We start from the raw sequence: 17,457 nt of genomic DNA on the forward strand, positions 1-17,457 counted from the left end.
GTTTTCTTTAACGGTCTGTTATGCAGGGGATTTTTTTTGTTTGACATCATAACATATCCAAGTATATTACTGTTTATTTGTGTTGCATTAATGTTGAATCTTTATTCTGCAAGTAACACTACATGTACAGATGTACAGTACAAAAAAGTCTGGCTTTATATTTTAGCTGAACACATTCATCCAAGTATTTTATCAGCACATTGTTAGTAAATGATAAACTGTCTGTAAAGCCAAAAATCACGTTAAACATGATCGGTGCCGCTTATTAACTGGTTTTGATGAAACAGAAAAAGAAACAGGAGCTAAATTATACCAGAACATGGGTTACAGTGTATAGCATTGTCTGTTTGTGAAGGATGTGTTGAAACACTGCACGTCCTTTGATTATAAACAGATAAAAACACTCCAGCACATTTAGTTCTTAAGATGTCTTGTTTTCTAACACTATAGTGTAAAATTACATGATTCCCCCAAATAAATGAGCAATAGTTTAATCTGAGTGAGCAATAAAGTGTGAAAATGTAAAAAGTGCCCTCCAGAATTATTGCTTTTCATGATGAAAGTTAACATTTTAGATTAGAGAGACATTAACATGCAGTAAGTAGCAAAACACTATCTTACAAAACTCCTGCTGTAGAGATCTTCCATGCAGAAGTTGTTCCTTTGTATTCTTAGGTTTGTGCACATAAGCTGTCCACTCAGACTGGAGTGTTCAGCTTCGTTCGAAGATGTTGGTCAAAGATCACACACTGATGTTGTAGCATGATGCCATTAATCTTCACAAGACTTGGACCTCTATTTGCAAAATTGCTCAAAAATACCACCTCCAACTGACCACAGCTCATGATGACAATGATGAAGCGTCAGGAACTGCTCCTTTAATATGCTTTTGTTTTAAAAAAAATAACACTTAAGATACTTGACAACCACAAGAATCACAAAACTGCAATTCAAAATCTGAACTTTTTTCTTCCTTCATTCTCCTCCTCACTGAACAGTGGGAATGTGTTCATGGTTTCATTTCTTGGGAATTTTCCTACACAAACACTCTTTGGCCTCAATTATGCTGAAGTTTGTTTTTAAACTGCTTAAGTATTTTATATCTGTGACATGATTTTTCTCTCTCTGTGCTGAAAATACATTTTAAAATAAGCCTTTAAAGTAAAGATATTCATTAGGGGTCAATAATCTTTTGCCGTATTAATTAACAGATTTGTGAGAAAATGGAGATTATTTGCATGATATTTTTGTCAGAACAAAGATAAAAACTGGGTTTCATTGTGTAAAGAAATGTGCCAATAATTCTGGAGGGCACTGTAGATATTGAGACACCAAACACTTATTTTGCTTTTCAGAAATGTGGCACATTGCATGTTTTTCATGCACAAAATCAACACATTTTTACAATAGACATGCTGTTATAAGGTGGTGCCAAAAAAACTTATAAACAGATTTCAAAATGGTGCACACAATCATGGTATATGGTTTTGTACATACAATCATATAAATGCTCATTCTAACAGACCAGACCTCATTTTTGGCTGTTTTGTCTAAAAAAAAACAACCGCATACTTTTAGCCATTTACAGTAACTGCAAAATCAAAACAGACCTACATTTTCAGACATTATTCTTAATGCATTGCACTGTTAATTAAACTGCCAAAATTAATCTGAAGTGCAAAAGAACTAACTGTGTGTCTCTCTCTGTGCTTATGAGTGGAAATTCATTTCACTGGTTTCATGTGTACTTCAATTCCTTTAGTGGCTTAAATTTAAAACCAGTTTGTATGGTCCTGCAAAAAAAAAAAGGGGCTGTGTTCATGTTACGTGCACAAAATATCTCAGCACCGTAATATATATTCTCTGTTGAAGAATTTAAGAAGGATGAAAGATACACAGGGCAAATGAAACAGCTTATCATCATAACATGTACATCATTAAAAATACAAACATCTGCCTAAACATGCAAACATCCGAAGCATAAAAAAGTGCCATTTGTTCAGACTTTGCTACATTTTGTCAGCGATTCATGACACCAATTAGGTATTAAGAATTCCTCAGTTTTCTTTGTAACTTTCGATAACATACATATGCACCACACAGCATGCACAAAACCACAGTATCATCCCAACATCATATTCAAGTTAGCCTCAAACACGTTCACAAGGTATAAACAAGGCATTAGCTGTTAATAATCACTTTGATGTGATGTATCTGAGAGTGCACCATTTTTTGTGTTGATTTAGGCACAGTATTACACACAAAGTCTCAATCCTTCTACAGACGACTGTAGAGGTCCTAATGACCATAGACACTCCGGTTAACATTGAACAGTCAGCTTTTAGTAAGAAGCACCTTGCTCAAGCAATAACATGGAAACCCACTGGATAGTGGACGTTTCCTGCAGCAGAAGGTAGTGTCTTCGTTGTTCCACAGAAAACACACACGACCAAACAGGGATCTGATAAAGAAAGTGAGAAAAGACCCATGTGTCTGAGAACACACTGAAAATCTGGGATATTAAAAACAAAACAAATATTCAATATCTTGAACATGAAATATTTAGGATTCTGCATTACTGCTAGGTCCTTTATCTTCTTGTAAACAAATGGGATATTGACCATGTTAAATGCTTTGTACAATAGGTCAGACTTTCCTCCACTGATCGTTCAACACTCTGATCTAAAACATATCAGAAGGTTTAGCACAAACTTGTGAAGTTCATGCCGACTCGAATGCACATTCATTAAAGCTAAAAATTGGATGAACAAAAGAGAAACTAAAAAAGCTAAGCTAAGAAAAGCTAAAATTCATGTAAAAGATTAAACATTTTACTCAGGTTGCTGTCAATAATAGCATTTGTAATGAAAACTGCTGTATTACTGTACTCTCAATCTTTTGGATCCCACTCTCTTTAAACATTATGCAGACGATGAAATTCTTGTTTTGTTGGTATTACGTTCCTTGTATATGCTCTGAGATCATAAATATAAATTTTATTTGCTTATTTTGTGACTGTCATATTTCATAACTAGTAAAAAAACATGAAAAAGCAAACCTTGTTTCCTTAAACAGCACAGAGAAAAGTCAGCACCGAGACCAAACTATGTTTCTTTCTCTATACTCATGGCCGGGTTGCTTGCGCCTGTTCAGAATGACAAGAAAAACAATAATAAATAAAGAAGTATTAAAAACTCTTCTAGATTCCTTGGTTTCTGTGTGCTGTGGAATCAGGCATAATATCAGCAGTTCAACCTTCAAACACCATAAACTGTTTCCTTCAAAACATCACATGTAGTACTTGCACTCAAAGCACCAGATCATATGAGAATATGAGAACTTTGTTTCAATAAAAACCACCCTCATGTAGCCTTGGGGGAAACTGGTGGCTTGACCTAGATTAAAATTTAAAGAGTTATTATTTAGGGTATCTAGGTTTTATTATATGCTTCACATTCACATCTTTTACTTTTGAAAAATATCAAAATCTGATACAGCAATATAAAACTGCAAATATAAGTACAAGACTAAAATATTTTGTTTTGTGGGCTGGATTATACTGATAACACAGATGAATAAACCTGGTTGTCTGTACACGTTCCATAGACCTGGCTGTAGATGCACCTTTCAACAAGATGATCAACACATACACCCACTTCACAAATGTACCGAAACTGCAAAGCCAGTTCTTATGTTTTTTTTTTCTAAAAACAAAGTATTTGAGTTTGAGTTTTAAAGATGAATAGCCAATAAGATCAGATTTTCAGATTTCATTTCCTTTTGTGGCAAACCACTCGCTTTTTCAGATGAGCAAAAATATAGAAACAGATAGTGTAAGGAATAAAGAACATTTAATATTTAATATTTGGTTTCATATCCCTTGTTTGCAATAACTACAACCTGCTGACCTGCTGCCATGCAAGCCCAAGTCATGACACTATGTCCACCATGCTTGAGTGATGAGCTTGTTCAACTTTTTAACCATGATCAGCTCCTTTTTCCTCCACACTTTGGTCTTTTCAACACTGTGGTGAAGAGACGTCTTGTGGTATGGCCTCTATATTTTGCTCTCTATTTGAACAATGGACTGTTGTTTCTTCATCACTGCCCTGTGGAGGTTGTTGGTGATATCAGTAGCTGTTCTTTTTGTGTGTTCTTTATAGCCATCACAACTATTCTGTCATCAACTGCTGTTGTTTTCCTTGGTCAACCCATGGTTTCTTTCCCTTTAGAACATTCCATATTGTTGCATTGTCTGTGCCCAATGCCTGTGTTCTACTTGATTTCCATGCTTTGCTCAGCTTCAGTATTGCTTGCTTTTCTCCCATAGACAGCTCTCTGGTCTTCATGTTGGTTTATCATTTTAACTACAGTCTTCAATGGCAAAATTCAGGGATCAAAACAAAAGACTTTCAGAGCCATTCATTGTTTTAAACAAGTACTCTCACAAAGCAGAAACAAGAAACAGCCATCAGTCAAATATTCCAATATTTTTGATCAGTTGAAAAACGGGTGTTGGCAAATAAAATGTGGCATGTTTAACACATCTAGAAGTAAATGTCTGCAAAAGGTATCAGAAATTATTTTGATCTTAAGCCCAAATTAGCTTCAGAAACTCACCAAATATTGGTGACAACATTATTTTCATTAAAAAGAAAACAAAAAATAAATAACCAATAAATAAATTCATTAATATTGTGCTCAAAAGTTTGCATACCTTACGAGAATTTGCAAGATGTGTACCATTTTTTTAAAGAAAACATAAGTGGGAAGGCAATTTTTATAGGATTAGAATGGCACAATCATCAAACAAACATAAAAAGGAAAATAAGGAAATAATCCCTGTTCAAAAGTTTGTATACCTTTAGTTTTTAATATGGTGTATTGCCCCCTTTAGCATCAATGATGGCATGCAGTTTTTAGTAAGAATTGTGCATGAGGTTTAATTCTCTCAGGTGGTATACTGTAGTTGCCCATTCTTCTTGGCAAAATGCCTCTAGTTCCTGTAAATATTTTAGTTGTTTTGCACAAACTTCATGTTTGAAATCTCCCTCAATGATAGCTCAATGATATTGATGTCAGGACACTGTGATGGCCGCTCCAGAACCTTCACTGTTTTCTGCTGTAGCCATTGGATGGCCAACCTTGCCTTGTGTTTTGGATCATTGTCATGTTGAAACATCCAAGAACGTCCAGTTCATGAAGTAGAATGCAAACTGTCTGACAGTAATTTCTGATAACATGCTGCATTCATCTTGTCATCAAATTTTAATAATTTCCCTTTGTCACTGGCGCTCACACAGCCCCAAAACATAAGAGATCCACAACCACGCTTTACAGTGGGGATGGTGTACTTTTCACCGTAGGCCTTGTTGACTCCTTTCCAAACATAGCATTTATAGTTGTGACTATAAAGTTAATTTTGGTCTTATCACTCCAAATGACTCTGCTCCAGAAGCTGTGAGGCTTGTCTATGTGCTGTCTGGCATACTGAAGGCAGGCCTTTTTGTGGCATGGGTGCAGTAACAGCTTTCACTTGGCAATTCAACCACGCAGGTCATTTGTGTTCAAGTATCTTCTTATTGTGCTCCTTGAAACAACACCACTTTTTTCCAGAGAAGCCTGTATTTCTCTCAAAGTTGTTTGTGTTTTTTTTTGGCAGTAGTGGTCAAAATGTTTCATTGTCTACCTAAACATGGCTTAGTATCAACAGAACCTCTTATTTTCCACCTCTTTATCAGAGTTACAACAGTACTGACTGCCATTTTCAAGTCTTGAGATATTTTTTTAATATCCTTTTCCTGCTTTGTAAAGTTCAACTGCCTTATTTCGCAATTAATTGGCAGTTCCTTTGTCTTCCTCATGATACAGCATCCAGCCAAATACAATTACAAATACAATATGTCACAACTGTGGAAACTTCCCTTTAATAGCCATTTAAACCTCTGTTTAGAATGCGGTCAAACATTCAAGGATATGTAAACTTTTGATCAGGGTTGTTCAAGTGATTTCAGTTATCATTAGGTTTTCAAAAGGAGTCAAACAACTATGTGATAATTTATGACTTCACATTTATCCTTAAATAAAATAAAAAGATAAATATATATATACATAAATCTGACTGTATTAATAATACTGTGGTTGATTGTAGTGCCTCTGAATACCAGCCCTTGTTCCAGTCCCTAAATTTAGCTTTTACCCACCAGTCCCACCTTCTCTGTCTTGTTCCTCTGTCTCATCACTCTCAGTCCATGTCTGTCCATTGCTCAGCAGTCGGCTTTGAGATTCTCTCAAAGGTTTAGAGGGAAAATGATGGGTTTCTCCATCACTATCAATCAACAAAAAGATGAGACAAAAACATGTTTGTGAATGTCATAGAAATAGTGTAATTCAGTAGGTGTGTGGATTGTGCACTGCTGTATTTAAATGTAATAAAATAAAATAGAAACAAATATCTGGCCTGCACTTTTTACTTGAATATCTTGTTTGGAAAAGACTGTCTTTTTTTTTTTAGATTAAAATTAAATTTAACAGACACAATCAACAGTCCACTCTTCTGGACCATTTATACAAGGACATGGACCTTTTGACAGCATGTCCAGATGGTGAGGCAGGCTGTTCTGGGTCAAGGTTCACAAGACACGTGGGGAAGGAGCATCCATCGCCTTGGCTAAAATCACCACAAACAAAGCCAATATGATTTAGAATCTTCCTGACTCAATTATACGTTCATTGACGATGTGCAAACTGAAATACCTGGAAAACACAGGCAGAAGCCAATATTTCTTTTCATCCCCGAAAACTTGGCGGAAATTTTTGCTTACTCCGAGACTGAAGCCGTTTTTGTCGGCTCCATGAAGGAAGGCAGGTGCACGGAAGACCTCTGAGGATAGAAGTTATTTTAGGGAAAAAATGACATGCTGACAAATTTAACAGGTTTCATCACCACAATAGAAGATGTCCTGCATCATTGCCTTTGTGAGAGACTGATTTAACCTAAGAGCTACGACGTCTGCGATAAATATTTCCTAGTTGCTTAAAAACTCTATTGCCGTTTGAGAAGCATCTTAAAGACAAACCGTACATAATACTGGAAGCTCTGACTAACTAATTCAGAGTCATTAAATCTTTATGCTTGAACTTTTTTCCAACCTCAAAATGTAACCACTTCCTATTTTATAGTGGCAGAAAACAATATGCTGAGGTCTGAAGAATAAAATCTAAGGTCTTCTAGAAAAACTGAGTGCAGATATTAAAAACACAAACGTTCAACTATTATTCATTTATGAGCAGGTACAGTAGCTTCAACTAAAACTGCTTTATCTAAACTTCATCTAAAAAAAAGTGAAAGTTAAGTTAGCAGTCATTTAAGCAGTCATTTAAAATTGGCATAAATTGTACAACTGAGGTATGTTTCAGATTGAATTTGTCCTTGTGTAAATGAACTTGTGATGATATCACCTCAAATAAAACATCCAAGGTTTGATCTTATGTGCACACTTAAAATATCTTCAAATATACTCTAATAAATCCTCAAATAAGCTGTTTTAGAGATGAACTGCTTCTAAATTGATTATACTAACCTATGTAGTTAAAAATATTAATTGTTGTGTAAGTCTATCTGAGCAAATATTGATCATTAAAACTGTGGGTTAGCAATCAAACCTGCTAAACTGTGCATCTAAGTAGATTCTAAAGGTCATCAAAAGCTATTTGATAAAAACAACTGTAATAAAATGATGCTTAAGGTCAAGTCACTTACCCAAGGTGGATCTATTTTTGCAAATTAGCCAGCAGTGATAAGCAAACAGAGAAGCCAGACTGACTGAGAACATGGAGGCGGCAAAGAACAGGAACATAATGTGGAACTTGGCTTGAGTATCTGGCAGGCCGTTCTGAGAAAAGATATGAAAACATAAAAAGTAATCTCAAATCACAGCACAAACCACAACTTATGCATTTAGTAAACTGGAATGGAAGCTTATGAAAACTGTAAGCAACTAAAACACACCAGATTCCTATTTCAGCAGTTAACACAGTGGTCTGTATTGACTAACAGTTACTACAGTCATAACTCTACACTTCTTTAAATGTTCTGCAGCTAAAGCCACTACAGGAGTCTATCAGAAGCTTAATCAGTCAGTGACCGTTTGACCCAGTAACTCCTACCCAGTACTGTTTAAGTCGCTCGTGTGTTTTACCGTCCATCTTCTAGGAAAATACAAATGTGGGAAGATTAAAAAAAGCATCATTAACACTAAGACCATGCAATTAGTTCTGAACACCTCTTACCCAAAATATTGTAAATTAACGAATATTAAAAGACCTTCTCTGCATGAATTCTCTGGCTAATTTCAACACCATCATGCTTTATGAGATTTTTTTTGTAATATTCCCAGCAGCAGTATTGTTTTGAAGTCAGCTACACCATAGAACCAAAAGACATCTTTGAAGAAGAAATCACTTATGCTTACGGTCCAAAACTGAATGAAGTACTGCAGGTCTGTCGCAGTGATAAACAGGCAGTAGAGCAACGAGTATGCAAGAAAAAGTGTAAAAAACTTGTAATTTGAAAAGCCCACGCAGTTGTTCACCCTGTCAGAAGAATTTTTTGTATTAAAAACACAAACAAATTTTTTTTTTAATTTAAGCTTATTCATTTTTATACAACAGTTGATTCCACTAATTTGATTGGTCGATCAGCATTACAAGAGCGCTTACATCATTCGACACAGCTGGGTCTGCTATTTAAACTTCCACACAGTCCATACAGTAGTGTTAGGGGCATCAGCAGGCATGACAAACAATACTTTTCAAGATTAAAACACAAGATTAGTAGATAAAATTGAAAAGTAAAAAAGTGATGCCAATTTCACCCAAAGCACCTTTAATGGGAATGCACAACAATTCAGCCTAGCTAGTCAGCCTAGCTGATGTGCTATGACTTTGCTTCAGGATCTCTTTCCACCAGCGGAGGAAAAATAAACAACATTTTGGTAACAGTGTGTCCGAAATGGCAATTACACAATACTTAATCATTGTTTATAGAACTGTTGTATAAAAGCAAAATCGCACTCACATTCACACACTTATGTGATATAACTTAAATATTTCTCTTCAAAATATTTTTTGCACTTGCTCTGTGTTTAAAATTCTAACTTACTGCATACCATGGACAATGGTGATCCATCTTCAAGATGCACCTGGGAAACAGTATTATGTTTTGAGAAGACACACCACCAGGATACATTCTTAATACATTTCAAGTCTTTTTTATATCACAGAAAATCTTACTTATCACAGACTGAGCAGTGATGACATCGGTCAGGTTTCACCAGATGACATCGATCACAGTAGCGAATAGCTATGGAGATAATTTTTCTACAGAATGAATAAAGCTTATTTGCTAAAGACTAACTGGAAAAAAAAAAGCAAAGGTGCACTTATTGTTATGTGACTTGCATCCGTAGAATATTTCTTGGTCACAGTTCACCTGGCAGTAAGAAAGTCTTGCAGTAACAGCTCACCTCCAGACGTTGTGCGAGTGGATATAGGTAAATCCTTGGCTATTCTTTGCAGAATCTCTTGTTGAGATTCAGCGCGATCCTCCTGCTTCAGCAGTTCTTTGTCAGTGTGTGACAGGTGGAACTGAGAAGACCAGACAAAAACACAATGCTCTGATTTCTATTTTTATTCGACACGTAATAGTGTGGTCTACACTGTCACAGTGATTTTGCTGTCAAAACGGATGAAATATTATTTTGGAATTTGAATACTGCTCATTATAGACATAGACATACACTTGGCTTATGTCTCAATCAACTTCCTTAGCCTATGAATCAGTATGTAGTGTACACTAGTTCGAGAATTGTAAGGACCCTGGCTCACTTTTAAATTCCTCTGTAAAAACTCAAACATATCAAATATTTATACATTTCTGTCATGGTACTTCAAGCAAGACTGCATCACTACTTAAAAATAAAGACACACTTAAACACTTAACACAATGTTAAGGTCATTAGACTCAAACAAATATATAGAACGTTAAATAAAACAAAACATTTTTTTCCAACAGTTTGTTTTTCAAGATAAGAGGCTTCAGAAAATATGACCATTTAAAAAAACTTAATATAGTGAGCATCGATGCTCCCTTGTTTTTGCAGTGCATTGTGAAAATCTAGGGAATATACATCTTGCATTTCTTTTGTGATTGAAACAGCTGTTAAAATTCCCGACTCTATGATCAGTGAACTAGACTGACTATTGAACTAGAGAGCTGAATGAGATCATAACGGACATCGTATGGTTTCTATATCTTGAGGTATCTGAGGTATTCTGCTAACAAATTATCTATATAAAACATTACGGATACAATAGTGATAATGAATAACTGTTAAGAATGTTTTTATGTTTTGTAATAACTATTCAAGTAGCTACTGTATGTGAAGTAGATTGACCACCAAAAATAATAATGAAAATCAGTGCTGGAAAAAAAAACAATACATACCTCTTTGAGCGGGTTCATTGGTTTGGTGAAGATGGTTTGCCAATATGACCATACAAACATGATAAAGGAGACATGATACGCCATGAGGTAAAATACTGAAAAACATAAATCATTCATACTGACCTGTCAGTTAATTAAATATACTTACGTAACCGAGTAATTTTGACTCATTTACATTATTTTGAATTACCAGTATATGAGGTACCACATAAATGAAATTTAAATAACTGGGAACCCTATGGTTAAAAAGGACTGATAAATCCTACTGAACACAAGAACAAATGTAGAGAATGAAGGAGTCAAGTGTAAAGCTTAATTTTTTTATTTTGCATTATCCGTTGTAAATAGTTATCACAAAACATTTTTCAACATCATCTCCATTTTGTTCAAGTGATTTTCATTCTGATTTCCTTATTTTTCTCAGTTAAAACTAATCTAAATATATCTTCATTATTATAAACAAAAAGCAGGCTTACCTTTCTCTCCCATGTTTTCAATTGTTTCTGTGTACAGAAAGAAAAACAAAGAAAACAGTTTGACCCAATATGTGGTTTAATTAAAACTTTTCAATCTTCAGCTACGGCTGATTGTGCCTAGCTCTCTCCCCATAAACATGTTTAGATAGCTTGTATTCTTTTAGTTTACGTAGCTTGTTTATCTTGTTGCCCTCTTCACATACCCTCTGGGTTAACAGAAATGTACAAGAATCAATTAGTAAAATCCAGGACTAGAAAGGAACATCATATTCACCTTAATTAAAGCAACACAAGATTCAGTGTAGAAGCTCTGTAGAGAAAATACAAAGACCTGACCTAAATATGAAACTGAACAGCATGACAGTAAAGTGTATATGCAGAATATCTGAGAACAGCAGCATATGCTGTACAGCTGCAGCAGTTGCTGATGCTGGAATCTAAATAACACAGCAGAGAGATGCTGATCACGCTTCACATATAGCACACGCTCACACACAAGTCTTTTTTTTTAACTGGTGCTAACTTTATTTGTGTCATGGTGAGATGCACGTGTTGACAAGTTAATAGGTCAAAGTGCTCCAAGATTAACACTCTCGTAACATGAACCAAGATTTAGCCACAATCATACTTAAACCAGTAGAAGTTTGTAATAGAATAAACACATTGTCCCTTTAAAGTTCAACAAATACTTTAACTTAGTTAATACATCAACCCTACACACCCCAAGAGCTGTTAGATGCTGCCATTGGTTTGTTCTCTTAACACAGAATATACTAATGGAATTCAATCATTTATTTCTGTAAACTGCATAAAGTACTTGCAAAGGATTTAAGAGAAAAACAAGCATGTACTCTGTACAATGAAATCTTTACTCTCCATTTCTTCTGATAAATCATCAGTGCAATCAGTTCTGATCTCTCGCCTCATATTCATATTTTTAGCTCAAACCTCAATGCCTTTAGTGAATACAGTAGCAAAAACAAAAGAACTGCCTTTCCAACACTTCTGGAGCGTAGAGTAGGTCATTAATTTTATTTTGTTGTCCATCTGTAAGATATAAATATTCTTTCCTGTTCTAAAGTATAGTATATACCCATCATATTGCAGTGTTTCCTGTACACAGATGATATGTTGATACTATGCCCTGGTATATAAATATACTTGGCAGAAAAAAAAAATCCATTCGAGAAATGAATAAGCATTGTTACTAATTTGGCTGTAGCATGAATGCATGGCAAAAGGAAAAAAGGTAGATGGTGCTGGCAAAACATTCTCCTTTAGTATAAATGATTGAACATTAATTATACCATGACCTAGCTAATAACTGTAATTGAAAAAAACTGCTGCATTAGTAGACAGTTCCTCTGTCTCTCTGTCTGACTGTTTGTCTGTCTGAGAAGCTCCTAATATTAGCACGTTCCCATTTTCTGCTCACTTTGTGCAACAGCAGAGCAATTGAGAATATCCAGATTGATGTCCCACAATAGCTGCTGTTGTCATTTGTTAATTAACATTTATTTAGCACTTTCCATGTCCTTTTTGAGCATTTAATGACTAACTTATTGGAGCAGTGCGTATTAAATACGAGTATGAAAACCGGTGACACTTTCAGACGTGTCTGTTTCTAACAACTGCACACAACCGAGCGACTCGCTCTCCTCTTCGTGAGGGCTAAAAAAAAAAAAGACATGATTTCTTTTGGTAACACATGTTTATATTTAGACTATATCATGGGAGGCCTGTAGAATTTCAGTTTTCACCCATACACTGGGAATACAAAAGGTTAGATTAAAAAAATAGTACTACAAATATCAGAGAAAATACTTACTTCATTGAGAGAGATTTTGATTAACATATTCAGAATCAGTCATGTGTCTATTAATTGTGTTCAAACACCGTAGTTTTAATGAAGTTTAATTAATTCAATTAAACTGATCAAAAAGTGTTGGGGTGAAAAGGAGACAAAGCTGAGAGTGTGTGTGGGTGAGACAGAGAGAGGTAGAGAGGACTGAGTATCAGAATCAGAATCAGAATCAGAGAGAACTGAGTATGGGGTGCAGGAGAGGGAAAGGGAGATGAGATGACTGATGATACATATACAAGGGTTTGGATGTCCACAAACTGAGCCTTCCTTGCTATTTTGAGTTTCTTGTTTCACAACCATTGTTGTTTCACAGACCTTTCGTTTATCATATGCATGTTTTGCTTTTCTGATTCAGTGTGGTTGGAATTCTCTCCAAGAAGCCAAATTTTGGATTATGGTAAACAGATACATAACTTCACACTCATATCCTTTATTATGTTCTTTTCTAAAAAAAAAAAAAAAAAATTTCTCTTAGAGTATACTAATATTTTTTCCTTTAGACTACCTGTATCTGTTCCACTAATATCTCATCCAACACCTTACATGAAACTAACAGCTGCAAAAAAAAACTAGCTGAACAATCAATTATATGGAATACACACACAAATGAAGAACTGACTACTATAGGAGCAAAAAAACAAAAAAGGAGGGGAAAAAAGTAAATAAATAAATAATGTATTTAACCCAGTGTTGCACCGTATGGGGAAAGGATGCTGCATGCTGCAATTGAAAGTATGGCCAAAAAATAAAACAGGTCAAGCAGGAGATTATTTCTCTGTAGCAGCGCTAGGGAATGGAATTAGCTTTGAGGCATTTAATCAGCTGATCAGACACTCATAAAGACTTCTGTTGCGTCTGTTGTAGGACACATGCTGCCTCATGGATGAGTCAGCCGCTACCTTCTGCTTTATAGTAACACTAACAGAGAACAGTTTATCACCACAAAAAAAAAAAATCTTATTTGCAGTAAATTATGGTCCAACCCGCTCTCTGGTAGACATTAAAGTTAGATAACAGTCATTAGTCTAATCTTAAATTTAACTGGTACAACAACCCAAAGCGTCCTTCTGGATGATGTACTAGCTCTAATGTAATACACCTCTGTAGGATGATGATTTTATTACATCTTTGCTTATTTTATTTATCCTGTCCCGGGGCCACAGAGAGTTTGAGTGCCAACAGAAAGGATGCTGTTTATATAGACTGTCAGTTTCAAGTTCAGAATGGATGCTGGTCTCACACAGCATGAGCATCAGCAGTTGGGAGTATGCTCCGGCGTCCAGTATACATCATAAAAACTAACCTTTAGCTTCACTGCATTTAAGCCATGGACATTTCTCTTGCTTTTCATATTGAAACAAAGCCATTGAATCCAATTGTTCTGAATCTCTGTGGTTTCAGAAACCAAACCAAAGCAGAGTGAAATCAAAACTGTCCTCAGTTATCTGACTGTCCATAATGATGAACTTGTGACAAATGAAAGGACAATAAGTTGACACTTTAAAAAAGAAAAGAAAAGAAAAATAAAAAACCCACAAGTGTGTTAGAATAATAAATACAGATTGGACTGCGAATTCAATTTTTGATTAAAATAAATACATCTTAAACACTGTGAAACATCAACTTGTCTCGTTTGTAGCAGTGTGATTGTTTTAGTGCTTTGCATCCCTCACATCTTCATAATCACATGCAAGCTCTTGGCTATTTTCCCCATGAGTATATTAAGATCTCAATGTCCTAACGACTAACCTTCAAGTAAATAGAGTTGCAACAACGTGTTTATGTTTCTGGATCATGTAAGCAATGCCAGATTTATATAAAGCATGCAAAACGCAAGACACGCTTCTCCTAATACAGTTCAGGTTCACGGAGATCTCAGGCGATCCGCCCTTACCTACGCAGAGCTGTACCACATACGCGTAGTAGGACCACGCCACGAGCGCGCACACGAACAGCACGGGGATCCAGTGTACTACTCGCTGACACTTCCGCTTGGCGCTGCGCGATCCGGACGGCGCCATGTTTCAGCTCCGCTCGCTGACCCAAACATGCCAAAACCCAAAGCGCCGAGCTCTTTCGATCCGTCAGGACAGTGGGTGTTCGTAAATAGCGGACATGCGCCCGCTTCCACCAGCCCCGCACACAGTCATTTTGTCCTGTGTGTGTGTGAGTGCGCGCACGGCGAGCAATAACGGCCCCGCCTCCTTCTCACCAAGTTACCATGACGCCCATTAGGCGCAGACCAGACTACGGCCAAAATCACCTACTACTGTATTAAAGACTACACAGAGTATTTTTACCAGCTGTTTAAAACTGTGGTGTGCAATTTCGGACTTCGTTGTGCACACAAACGAAGACTCCCAAGACTGAGGGTCAAGTGGAGACAAGAACATAAAGTCACAGGGTTTTTTATTTTATTTTGTTTTTTACTTATTAAAAGTAATCCATCTCAGGTAGCTCTGCGTTGCCAGTCCAATCGCTGTCAGGAGTTCTCCATGTCTCCAATAAGTCCATTCTTGGGCTCCTTTTACTGAAACCAGGACACATTTCAGTTTTTTGGAGATTGGGGTCCAACTTGCAAGCTGATGACCCATTTCTGGAATGTTCACAGAAACCCAGAGGGATCACTGAGCATCCTCAACAGGCTCCTTTACTGCATGTGCCAGCCTAGATCTTTAGGAGAATCCTTAGGGATTTGTCCATCCTTCTCAGGTAGACAACTAGATGGAACTGATGTTCGGTTCTGAACCGTGAGGTATAAGTTTTCTATAGCACATCTATTCATGGGGGAACAAAAGTCTTGGGACAGAGCGACAATTTTGATGGAGCTTGAAAATTCCAAACAGGGCACAATGGAAATGGTCTATGACCTGTGCCATCCTTTGTAAGGCTTCTTTGGCAGCAGGCCCAAGGTGTTTTCTAAAGGGTTAGTTTGCACATCAGGAAGAGTTGTTGTATTAACCACACCTGATCACATGTATAAGCTAAATGTCATAAGAGCTGCCTGATATCTTGGCCCAAGTGTCCCACCACCAGGAGTCAGTCAACTCCATTGCAGATCACTTAGTAGCTGCAGATTTGAAGAATTGCTTCAGCTCTTAACTGCAAAATACTGCAGAAGCTGCAGCTCTTAATAAAAAATTGCCAGTCTCTGCTTCACACAAATGCAATAGAGTTAATATAAGTTTTCTCCAGGGAAACATCAGGCACTCACCACACAACCAGTTAGAAAATACTGTCCTGGTAAGAGCCACCTTAGCTCTGGAAACTATCCTGAAAACACATACATATCACAGAACATTACACACACCCATCTGCAAACTTGATCACAGCTAGAGCCAATTTAGAATAGCCAGTCCACCTACTGGGATGTTTTGAAAACTAGGGAATTTGGAGGAAATCCAAGAGAACACATGGAGAGCATGCACAACACCACACTGACAGATTCTGAGCATGCACAGAATATGAACAGATCACATTCAGGACCCTGGAAGTGTGAGGTGATGATGCTACCCACTGCTCCAGCGTGTCACACTTTTCCTGAATACAACTTTAATTATGACACTGTTCATGAATTTTACATGTACTGCTGTGTGAAACCAAAATATATGGATCTAAAAACAAAGCCACCTTTATTATATTTGTCCGGTGCAATGGATAATATTTATACCAAACTATACTGTATACTCATAGTACAAATTAATGAATTAATCAAATTTCTGTGAATTATCTTCAATTTACATATTGTATTATTTTAAATACGTAACTATGTATAAAATAGAGGGGGAAAAAATTATTGTGAGTTATTTTGATCAGCTACCAGAAAGCTATGTAAGAGCTTCTCATTAGGCTCTATGTTGTTGAGTAAGCTGATCTGAGCAGTTAGACAGTTCAGGCTCACACAAAGTATGTTAGCAATGCGATGAGTGTCTAGAGAAGATTAGGTGGCTTAGCAGTTGCTGCGAAGTAAATAGACAATCGCTGCTGAAGTGCTAACAAGTTGCATAGAACAGCTGGGCTCATTTACTGGCTAAGAATAATATGAGATTTCCAGTATTTTAGTAAAAATTCATAATTGGAATATAAAGGCTCATGCTGGGCAAAGCAAGACAAATAAATAAATAAATGCTACTACTATTATTATTACTACTACTAATAATAATCATAAAATAGTGATTCAATAGTCAATGAATACATGAATTACATAACATAATTATATTATAAATTAATCACGCTGATCCCTTTGAACACGGATATTTTCCTTTTCCGTGTGAAATCTTGCTCCAGTTTCCTGTCATTTTCTTTTTTTACTGATTGACATATTGACTGTGTAGTTTGACTGTATGCCCTTGACTAAGGGTTTAACTCTCAATGTCAGTCCCAAGCACAGATAAAATGAGAGGGCTGTGTCAAGAAGGGCATCTGATGTAAAAACCTGTGCCAAAAATCATAATATGCAGATGGGATGATCAAACAGGGAGCAGCATCGAAGGACAAGAAGTGTATTATGGTTGCTGATGCTCTGACCCTGGCTGCTTTTAACACTGCGTTTGCTTCATCAGTTTGGTTGTCTGCTTTATTCTTTTTAATACAGCTACACTCGCATCTAT

The 17,457-nt window shown here is 36.4% G+C and overlaps 1 protein-coding gene across 3 annotated transcripts; it reads right to left on the reverse strand.

The window, feature by feature from the left end:
- Window positions 1-260: 260 nt before the first annotated feature.
- zdhhc2 (zinc finger DHHC-type palmitoyltransferase 2) lies at window positions 261-15,014 on the reverse strand. 3 transcript variants are annotated; one of them, XM_060884528.1, is made up of 13 exons: window positions 14,742-15,014; window positions 10,984-11,010; window positions 10,508-10,602; window positions 9,528-9,648; window positions 9,295-9,364; window positions 9,171-9,203; window positions 8,475-8,595; window positions 7,763-7,895; window positions 6,757-6,883; window positions 6,584-6,670; window positions 6,213-6,328; window positions 3,059-3,145; window positions 261-2,461 (listed from the first exon to the last, which is right to left on the reverse strand). In XM_060884528.1, exons 1-12 carry the CDS (start codon window positions 14,866-14,868, stop codon window positions 3,105-3,107), a joined length of 1,098 nt encoding a protein of 365 aa, XP_060740511.1. In that variant the 5' UTR covers window positions 14,869-15,014; the 3' UTR covers window positions 261-2,461; window positions 3,059-3,104. The 3 variants fall into 3 exon arrangements, with proteins under 3 accessions (XP_060740511.1, XP_060740510.1, XP_060740512.1); XM_060884527.1 differs by having other exon boundaries at window positions 6,204-6,328; XM_060884529.1 differs by lacking the exon at window positions 10,508-10,602 and having other exon boundaries at window positions 6,204-6,328; window positions 9,528-9,650.
- Between the last annotated feature and the right edge of the window lie 2,443 nt (window positions 15,015-17,457).

Source organism: Tachysurus vachellii, chromosome 13 (genome assembly GCF_030014155.1).
Source record: "Tachysurus vachellii isolate PV-2020 chromosome 13, HZAU_Pvac_v1, whole genome shotgun sequence".
In the NCBI taxonomy this organism is placed as follows: domain Eukaryota; kingdom Metazoa; phylum Chordata; class Actinopteri; order Siluriformes; family Bagridae; genus Tachysurus; species Tachysurus vachellii.

Bases quoted from the DNA above. Each gene is read 5' to 3' on its own strand.
- zdhhc2 (XM_060884527.1), bottom strand. From the start codon at position 14,868: ATGGCGCCGTCCGGATCGCGCAGCGCCAAGCGGAAGTGTCAGCGAGTA. The intron at 9,365-9,527 runs GTGAGCTGTTAC...TTATCTCCATAG, and splicing joins CACTCGCACAACGTCTGGAG to CTATTCGCTACTGTGATCGA. The intron at 6,329-6,583 runs GTCCATGTCCTT...GTTGATTGATAG, and splicing joins TCTGGACATGCTGTCAAAAG to TGATGGAGAAACCCATCATT.